General features: G+C 43.6%; 1 protein-coding gene across 1 annotated transcript; it reads right to left on the reverse strand.

Moving 5' to 3' along the window:
- Positions 1–967: 967 nt before the first annotated feature.
- On the reverse strand, positions 968–10,465 carry LOC139470940 (uncharacterized). Its single transcript, XM_071253264.1, has 3 exons — positions 10,326–10,465; positions 2,408–2,780; positions 968–1,902 (listed from the first exon to the last, which is right to left on the reverse strand). Exons 1-3 carry the CDS (start codon positions 10,392–10,394, stop codon positions 1,451–1,453), a joined length of 894 nt encoding a protein of 297 aa, XP_071109365.1. The 5' UTR covers positions 10,395–10,465; the 3' UTR covers positions 968–1,450.
- Between the last annotated feature and the right edge of the window lie 483 nt (positions 10,466–10,948).

Consider the following 10,948-nt stretch of genomic DNA (forward strand, 5'->3'; position numbering starts at 1 on the left):
GCAAATGGGCCCAATACACAGAGAATATCAAATTTGTTTTGGTTGTTGTTTAACGCCGCACTCGGCATTAGAGACTAAGGCTGAGAAGTATACGTATGTGATAAACATTATGTAGAACAAATCCCATATGAATCTTTTAGACAAACATTAATACGATCCTTATATTTTCCCGTTGCGTTAATAAACAACACCAATATGCAAAAGAGACAAAGAAACATTTTTCATTTATTAAAAAAATGTAAATTTGAGTTAGGATTTTAAGCAACAGGATGCACATGGTGTAATACTGGACCGTGGATGTGTCGAGAGAGTCGAGCGTATCTTAAGCTGCAATTCAAGATTGGGACCTGGCTCCTTTTCCTGAGTCAGTTTCATATAATAATATCACATTTTTCTGAAAAGCGTAACAGTCCCGAAATTACAACAATGCTAATATAAAACGTCAACACCAGAGAGTAACCAGTCTCGATTATCGGCGAAATAGTTTCCATTGGGCGTAAGGTAAAATAGCGGTGAAGATTATATGAATGGATCACTGAAAATCAGTGATGACACCAGGTGTTCGCGAAAATATACAGCGATATATGATACAGCCTGGATGTACATCATTCAATATTTTAATCAGTACACCACGACTTTGTTCATCATTACGTTCTATACTATCGTATATACTGAAACAAGTAATAAACGCAACGTTTGTTTTTGTCTAAAAGTTTTCTATCATTCTGTGTGAACGATGCTTTTTCCAGTTCTTGGTCGGTAAAGAATCCAGTTTAGTATTACATGTATTTCTATGAATTCCAAGATTTGTCTGGGTTATCTGTCCCTGCCAAAATTATACGACAATGTTGCTAACACGTTTTATCCCTTCTGAGAAAAAAGAATTGATTTTTCCGATGAGAAAAACAATTCTTTACATAAGTAGCTTCGTTGAATGAGTGAGTGAGTTGAGTTGAGTGAGTGAGTGAGTGAGTGTGAGTGAGGGACTTAGTGTGTTAGTTTCGTTTAACGCCTCTTTGAACAGTGATTCAGATATATCATGGCGAGTCAGCTTGGTGTATGAGAACGTATGAAAACGAGTGACGTTGGACGTAGGACGACGGACGTAGACGGTGTTGATAAACACATTTACGGTAGCCTAGTGGTTAAAGCGTTCTCTCGTCATGGCGATGCCCCGGGTTCGATTCCCCACCTGGGTACAATGTGTGAAGCCCGATTCTGTTGTTCCGCGCCGTGACATTGCTGAAACATAGTCAAAATCGGCGAAAACACGCACGAAACATTTATATTTGGCATACCGGTTGCGTTTGATTATGTTTCAGTAGATACAAGTCGTAGCTAGATCGCTTTCCCAAACGGGAACCTACGATACGATGATGATTGACGCAATGTTAGTTTCATAGTACTTGGAGGGTAAACACAGATATCGATTTACAGATCGATTCGTTTCTTAAACACATTTACAGTAAAGCGGGAGGCAGTGACCGGCTGCGCAACTGAGTGCACACCATCGGTCTAAACTCGGGACACCAGCCCAGTTGTTAACCCCGAAACATTTCTGTCCTTGGTTGCTATTGGTCGCTGGGGCATGTGTTTGTATTGGCTGGTATGGCTTGGCTGTAACGATTGGCTGGTATGGCTTGGCTGTTTCGATTGGCTGATGTGGCTTCGCAGTTACGATTGGCTGGTATGGTTTGGCTGTTACGATTGGCTGGTATGGGTTCGCTGTTACGATTGGCTGATAAGGCTTTGTTGTTACGATTGGTCGCTGTGTTACTGGCCTTGCTGTGATTGGCACGCTGCCATCGCCAGTAATGGCTACATCCGCACAGCCGTAGAACTCTTCCTGTAGCCCACATCCGATACACGCCCTACCGTCTGGGTCAACCCCATAGCTGTTGCCTGAAAAAGTCACAAAAGTTGGTTTCATGCCTACGTTTAGAGTCGTAGTAGGAAAATAAATGCAACAATCACGATTCGAATCAAATTCAAGGGCGGATCCAGTATTTTTTTTATAAGGGAGGGTTCCAAAATAATAAAATCCTCTCTCAGATAATTTTCTGTCCCCAGCTTACTACATTTGGTTTTAAAAAGATGAGGGAGCTCTGGATCCACCTTTAAAATTTATGAATTATAAAAGTGCTTTACGGGGCTCGGATTGTTAGTGACAGAATAGATTCGTTTTTCGGTTACTGCTTCAAAAAATAAATTCTTATTCTCTGACAAAAAAACCCATCCAAATACTATTTTAATATATCAAGCAAACCACTATAGTTTGGGCGAAATATCTTTTTTCCAGTAATCTAAAATGATGGGCTAAAGAGGCGTTCGTCAAATCAGAGTCATGTTATAGCGATTTGAAACCTTTTCGTGACCAATCAGAATCGAGTAAATAACTCAAAATTACCTGTTTTCCAACGCCATTGAAGAACACATTGAGTGCAGGTAAGGCCGGGTGGAAGTTGCACTTGTATGTTGAAGGGTCCAGTAGCGCTCGTGATGAAATACCTGGTGCCATCCCTCTCAGTCAGGTGCAACACGTGGGCGTCAAGGCACTCCTTAGTGGCTGGCTTGTCGGGGTTGTTGTTCGGGCATACTTTGAATTCAAACCAGCCCATGTGATTGGCTGTGACGATGACCTGGATTGTTATCTTTTCACCTGATTGGTAGGTTTTGGAGATGGTGCCGGTGGCATATTTCCCTCCTGCCTCGTTGTCCCTAGGGCCTTGCCAGGGGTCACCACATATACCGCATTTACCATGGTGCACAAAGTTCTCATTCTGCAAATAATAATAATAATAATAATAATAAAAATAATAACCGTCATTGTTATCGTCGTCGTCGTCGTCATCATCATCATCATCATCATCATCATCATCATCATCATCATCATCATCATCATCATCATCAGGGGCGGTCGGGGAACCTAGTGGTTAAAGCGTTCGCTCGTCACGCCGAATACCCGGGTTCGATTTCCGACATGGGTACAATGTGTGAAGCCCATTTCTGGTGTCTCCCGCCGTGATATTGCTGGAATATTGCCAAAAGCGGCGTAAAACCAAACTCACTCACTCACTCACTCACTCATCATCATCATCACCATCACCACCACCACCACCACCACCACCATCATCATCATCATCATCATCGTCGTCGTCGTCGTCGTCGTCGTCGTTGTCGTCGTCATTATCGCTGGTGTATCAGAGTGAGAATTATGCAAAGATGGCCAGGAGGGTTTGTTAACGAAAAATGTTGCAAGCCTTCATATATAACCAGCCCTATGGCAGCCTACATAATTTGTTTTAACCTTAATGCATTTTGTGTGTTTTGGGACCATTACGCTAAACAACAGCGAAGCTGATTGGATGCTTAGTACTATACGTTTATCTGACGTTTGTAGTGGTTCTTAGACTTTCACACGCATCGCATGTAAAGGTATATCAGTCACAATAAGCGTACAGTTAAAACCCAGTTTACTACTTCGCGCGAGGACCCGTGGAGATTCCGGGGTAGAATAGGTCTTCAGCAACCCATGCTTGTCGTAAAAGGCGACTAACGGTATCGGGTGGTCAGGCTCGCTGACTTGGTTGATGCATGTCATCGATCCCAATTGCGAGGATCGATGCTCATGATATTAATCACTGGTTTTTCATTTGGTTTGTCAAACTTGACATTCAATGACGCTTTAACTGACTTGATGATTCGTAGAAATTGTATTGACTAGAACTTTCAACTAGACAGTCGGGCCATCTTTACGGAAATGTTATACGTTACATTCCAAAGTCACTGGCACTTGGCTCGCGGGCAGACAGCCATTTGGAACACTGCTCCTTATGCCCAAAGTGCACGACATAATTACAACGGTCAACAGAGCTTACATCAATGGGTTTTAGCCAGAGGGTACTAAGACAATATAGTTCATTCCACTGGTTTCATAAAAGAGTGCCTAAAACATATCATGTGAGCTTTTACAACATCAACTGATTGTCGTCGTATTCTACCTTGTTTGTTGGGTCTAGCACTCAGAAATATTCCAACTATATGGCGGCGGTGTGAAAATAATCGAGTTTGGACGAGACAATCCAATAATTGACATCATGAGCCTCGATCTAAACGCAGTTTGGAAACGGTGACATGCATCAACCAAGTCAGCAAGCCTGATCACCCGACCTCGTTAGTTCCCCCCCCCCCCCCCCCCCCCCCCCCCCCCTTTTTTTTTTTTAGGCAGTAGCACGTTGTGGCATGCGAGAGAATATTAATATTTTGGGGACCCCTCCCATTTAAAACTGCTGGATCCGTCCTTGGAACCTGACCACTTGGTCCATTAAGTCGCCTCTGAGACCAACATAGGTAGGTGAGGACCCATTCTAACGGACCGCCTCCGTGGTCTAGTGGTAGAGCGTCCGCCCGGAGAGCGGAAGGTCCGGGGTTCGACCCCCGTCATACCAAAAGACGTTAAAATATGGCACTTGTTGTTACCCTGACGCTCGGCATTAAGGGGCTAAAACAAGGACTGGTCGGCTCGGAGTCAGTATACTGTGTCTGAGTGGGGTATTCATGTTAAATTGCACATGGTATCTCAGTGGGCTAGCACTATAAATCGGACTAGTACAAGCAGCCACACACGTGCATGCACGTCGCTATATACGTGCAATAATCTTGGACGCGACGTTAAACCCAATTTCAGCTCACCTCACCTCACCTCACATACCTACATGGCTACTGGCTCGATCCCCGACACAACAGGATTCTGTAGTATCATCTTTATAATACGCACGTCTAACGATAATTGCTATTTGTACTCAACAAGCTGTCGTGTTGATAACGTTCAGCGCACAGATAAGCGGCGTGATTTGCCGATGTTCACAGGACCCCACAAGGCCAGGACCGCACGACACTGGCATCTAGGGACAGTGGTACGAAAGGGATGCTTCGTTACGCGCGCTTTGTCAACAGGGGTATTGTCGTTACGAAACCTTTCAGTTGAAATAATCGCGTTTCTGAGGGCACCTGCTATTTCGGTGTTTCTTTCGCAGACGTGTAGTAATAGTTTATGCTATATATCAGCACTGCTCGGCAACGAGTAGACTGTCTTGTTAGAGATGAGTTTTGTTATGGCCTTACCAGTCATACCGGAGATAAATAGGTGTCTTAGAAAGTATTTGATTTTCAGGGTATCTATGCCACAGAAACACGTCTATTTAACGGCTTTTTCATGTGGGTATGTATGTCTCCGGCTGAATATCTGTTCATCAATTCAGATATCTGAATCACAAGTAATTTGTTTAAAACGACACAGTTTACCCATTACTCCTAAGCTTTGTTTGTTTGTTGTTTAACGCCGCACTCAGCAATGTTCCAGCGATATGAGTGAGTGAGTGAGTATGGTTTTACGCCGCTTTTAACAATACTCCAGCGTTATGAGTGAGTGAGTGAGTATGGTTTTACCCGCTTTAGCAATGTTTCAGCAATATCACGGCGTGGACATCAGAAATGGACTTCACACATTCTAACCATGTCGGGAATCGAACCCGGGTCTTCGGCGTGACGAGCGAACGCTTTAACCACTAGGCTACCCTAACTCTCCCAGCTATATGACGCCTGTCTGTAAATAATCGAGTCTGGACCAGACAATCCAGTGATTGACATCGTGAGCATCGATCCACGCAATTGGGATATGATGACATGCATTAACCAAGTCAGCGAGCATGACCACCCAATCCCGTTAGTCGCTTCTTACGAAAAGCATAGTCGCCTTTTGCGGCAAGCATGGGTTGCTGAAGACCTATTCTACCCCGGTTCTTCACGGGTGTTCTCGTAAGCAGCTCATCCAATGCATGTAACCGGCTTTCTCTTTGACTTGGGGCGGTCGGGTAGCCTGGTGGTTAAAGCGTTCGCTCGTCACGCCGAAGACCCGGGTTCGATTCCCGACATGGGTACAATGTGTGAAGCCCGTTTCTGGTGTCCCCCGCCGTGATATTGCTGGAATATTGCTAAAAGCGGCGTAAAACCATACTCACTCACTCACTCTCTTTGACTTAGGTCATAGGTCACGTGCTATGACAGCCACATTGGATATAAGGTTTCAGGTGCCACGAGTAGCCAAGTCGTCTAAGGCACCGCATATCGCTGTGCAGAGTTATGTCCCCTGGGCATACTAGAAATCAACGATCGTGGGCTCAAATCCAGGTTCGCCCCGACTATGTTTCTACGTTTGTGGGTTTCACCCACCCAGTGGTAAACACCTAAGACCCGCATCACTTCGGGCTTTCCTCCCATACGAAGCTGACACGCTGTGATATACATGAAATACTGTTCAAAGAGGCGTTAAACCCAACTCACTCGCTCACAAGTTTTTTTCCAAGTTCATTTTGACCTCATTTAGGGTATATGTTTTGATCATTTTCTAATATTTTGCAACTCTTTACAGACTGACATCAAAGCTATCTTTTAACATGTTCAAAGTTGTATCTTTGAGATAGCTATACTGGACTCAGCTACTGGTCTATCTTTCTAAGATTCCCTTCGTTAGGTTGCCATGGAAACCAAACTTGACTTTGTAACTTGAACTCGAGTTTCTTGTGACGATAGTAACAGCCACTATGGAATGGTTCGTGCAAACTTTCGGAATTGTACGCTGAAGTGTTAAGAAGAAAATGTCAGAACATGTATTCTTAGCTGGACCATCCGGGGACGGACGCCCGACAGACATTTCTATCATGCAAATCTTGCCCGGACAATGTCATAAAACCAATCGCTTTGATCGAAGAGGCAGAGGCAAGGGAGCTACAGCTAGGCATATAGGGACCTCTTTGTCGTGACGGACTGCTTGAAATCAACATGGCCCCGCTCGCTGTCGCTTTCATCTGGGAAAGATGTTGAGTTTTGGCCACCCGTTCTGGGGTTGAAAACGAGTTCTTTGACTGAAAACAGTCGGATTTCAGCATTTAATCGGGCTCTTAGCCACTACAATTTCCTCTTAAGTTTCTTTGGTGATAAACTTAGAGATACTGGACACTAATTCGAGAAGGCTGTTTAATACTCACTCATCACTCATACATTTTTGTTCTCGTTAAGGAGTTCGTCACTTATCACTGTTCATCACTGTTATAAGGGTTAGTGGTTAAAGCGTTCGCTCGTCACGCCGAAGACCCGGGTACAATGTGTGAAGCCCATTTCGGATGTCCGCCGCCGTGATATTGCTGGAATATTGCTAAACGCGGCGTAAAACCATACTCACTCATTCAGTCATCACTGTTATTGACAAGACAAGAGATTGATAATTCATGTCTACATATTTTTTTGATTTGAAGTATACACGATATACGGCTTTTCCAAGAGAGGCCGGTCACATGACCGTGAAACTGACGTTCCACATTCTTGGTGAAACCTCTGGGAATTCCCTGGCACCAATAAATACAAAAGCGTTGTTTCTGATCATTTAGGCCCTTTAATCTTTGAACTCAGTGTTTTGGCATAAATTGAGAAACGTCAGAGAGTTTGTCTGCATGATAGTTCACCGATATCCTCGCTACGATCCACCCTAGTGAACAAATATGATATCAAAAGAGATTCGGTGAGATTTTATTTATCATCCGACGTCAGTCTTCCATCTTTTTCAGTTTGTAGACAGTAATAAGCAGTGTCACAGTGTAACAGCTTCAGTAGCAGAGCCATTAGTGATGCCATTTGATTGTGACGTCATGTAACAATGACGTCACAATGGTCTGCAAAGCATTGTGATGCAATTTCATAGCAGCGATATCTACAATGTAGATATCGCTTGATCTCACCCAAGCGATTTCTCCTGTGGGAGCCGGTTTTGGATGATAATTGCACATCTTATATCGTAGTATCGACTCGATTCGTGTCTAGGATGATAGTTATACTGTCTACAGCGATCTATGATTTTACCTTAGTATCTATTTGACACATCTTTATGATCACCTTTCAATGATCGGCCATCTGATGAATGATGCCTGCCACAGGTTAATTAACAAATACGTCACGTTTATCATGTCTGCCATTCTTGTACTTGATGAAAATGTATTGCAACACGTCATTGTGCCTGAGTTACTGTGGTAGTTCTTAACAGACCTTCCTCACACAGTGGTGATATTATTTGAATACAATGCCCTGTGACGTCAGGGGTCATCAAGTGTGCATAAGCTCCTCCCAGTGATCTATCATCTCTACACGCAATGTCATTGAATACACGTGACCTACGGCAGAGATCGTCCTCACGAGAAGTTGTGGCACTGTATTCTAAAGGTGCTCCTGGGCCTACCTTTAGAATATAGTACCACAAACTTTTCAAACACGTGATCATACCCTATGACGTAATTTGTAGTATTTTGTTGCCAGTCACACCGGCGAAACAATGCCCTGTGACGTCAGGGGTCATCAAGTGTGCATAAGCTACTCCCAGTGATCTATCATCTCTACACGCAATGCCATTGAATACACGTGACCTACGGCAGAGATCGTCCTCACGAGAAGTTGTGGTACTGTATTCTTAAGGTGCTCCCTTTTGGGGGAACTATTTTATTCCGCGATACAGCTGGTTGTTGTATGGCTGTCAGTGTAAACATGAAGTTACACGTATAGGTCTAGCGCTAAATCCCTCCAGGTAAAAAATAGAGATATAAAAATTATAAGCATGAAGTTTCATGCTCCAATAAACTCACACAAAGTAAAATTCAAATTTAAATGATAAATGTACAAACAATGCCTTTCATAGAGTGAGGGCCAAACATTGAATGAATTTCGTCGCAAGCTCCGACGTTCAAACAGTTTGGCCCTCACACAAAGTGAAAGTGAATTCTAAAATATTTTTACAAACGAACACAAACTATTCGGCTGCCACCACCACGAAGTACAACGAAATCGGGTATATCTACAGAGACTATGAGAAACCCAGCCCATACCATTCGCCACCACAAGCCCCTTTATGCAACCTGCAATATTCAGCTTGTTCCGGAATAACACGAATGGTCACGAATGAATCCGTAACTGATTCATGAATTTTATCAGCGTTATCAACGTGGGCTGCGAGTATCTGATTAAAAGAACCGCTTATGGAAACTCGCGGCAGTTTTAGTATCTGAGGTCCTGTTTATCTCCTAAATATAATATCATAGTTATCGAAGCGACGCCTTCTTGATAAACGTTCCCAACAAGTGACTTCCGGATGTGCGAGAGCGTCGATATACACAGCCGCAAATCATTCTAATATTTCACTTTCACTGTATTGGGATGTTTACCCAGGCATTGAAAACATACGCGGTCCCAAAAATTACTTCAGTCCTTCGATTATCTTAAGACTGACATTATATGATAAAGTGAGTGAGTGAGTGAGTTGGGTTTACGACGCTTTAAACAGTGTTGCAGTTATATCACAACGTCAAAGAACATAACAGGCAATGCCACAACACAACTTGTCAGCCCTTATACCCGTAGTAGACGTGACAAAGATCTTGTTTGTTTGTTTGTTTGTTCTTTAACGCCGCACTCCGCAATATTCCAGTTATATGATGGCGGTCTGTAAATAATCGAGTCTGGACCAGACAATCCAGTGATTGACATCATGAGCATCGATTCACGCAATTGGGATACAATGACATGCACCTACCAAGTAAGCGAGTCTGACCACCCGACCCCGTTAGTCGCCCCTTACGACAAGCGTGGACAACGATCTAAAAATAAATCCGGGCTAACGCTTAAAGATGATATTATTAGATTTAAAACTATAAACAATCACATTTCTTACAACAACCTGAAATGACAACAACCTCTAACCTTGGTTATTCATACCTGCAACATCAGCTTAATGTGGGAGAAGAGCCATAATCGGGGCGAACTGGGATTCGAACCCACGCCCAAGAGACTCATATGCTAAAGATAGTATTACCCCTGTACCCAATAAAATGATACTTACGGAATCCCAGTTCGTCCCAATAAAATTATATTTACGGAACAGAAGCGCACTCGGCTAAAGATCTTTATTTATGTAATCCCACTGGATTTCGTTACAGTAAAAGTTCGTCATATTGTAGTGGACTGTCATTCGTCACCACTCGCCCCTTTCCATGGTCAAGAATGGTGGACTGTATGCAATCGAATCCCGAATGCCCTGATACTGCTTTCTGGGTTTGTTAGACCCACTGGACATGGTTTTCACCTAAGAGGGAAACGTTTGAGACCTGCATCACTACGGGATTTCCTCCCACATCAAGCTGACACGCCGAAAGTTTAAACTGAAAGTTTAAAGCGACGTTAAACCAAACTCACTCACTCACTCACTGTATGCAAAAATCTCGACTTACATAATTTCCGCCGCAGAAGAGTTGGTTGTCATTGTAGTTGATGGGAGTTTTGAAGCCTTTCCTCCACATGGTAGACCTACCGGGGGGGTCAAACAGGTAACCGTGCCCCGCCACGAGGGGATAACACAAAGTCAGCAACAACCACGACGCCAGTAACGCCATTTTCGAGTCAGAGTTGTAGACGATCTGACGTTTAACGCTGAGAGTCCAATATTTATAGGGACAACTGTCCACTTGCGATTAAGGGCTTTGTGTACCGGACATTGCTACAACAGGTAGTATCTTATCAGAATGCAGTATTGTATTGTTACAGTCGTTGTCTGTGATACGCAAATATGGCGCCGTGTTCACGTTGTCTAATTAATAAGATGACGTTTCTGAGTTGTCGTTGACGACGTGCATTCCCTGTAGTGCTGTCTAGGATGTGGGAGCTCTGTTATCTTCGACCCACTTCACCACCAGAACACCCAGGTACGCTAGTCGTGTCTGAGACCACGTTTAAAGGAACGCGGATGTAGTTGCCAACGATGTTGCTGCATGTAACGCTGATCACGTCATTCGGACGCGTGTCGTTGTTCTCAGCTAGGAAACTATTCAGAACAGAGGTCATATTTCCGACGGAA

This window comes from Haliotis cracherodii, unplaced genomic scaffold (assembly GCF_022045235.1).
Source record: "Haliotis cracherodii isolate W230 unplaced genomic scaffold, xgHalCrac1.p SCAF_21, whole genome shotgun sequence".
In the NCBI taxonomy this organism is placed as follows: Eukaryota; Metazoa; Mollusca; class Gastropoda; order Lepetellida; family Haliotidae; genus Haliotis; species Haliotis cracherodii.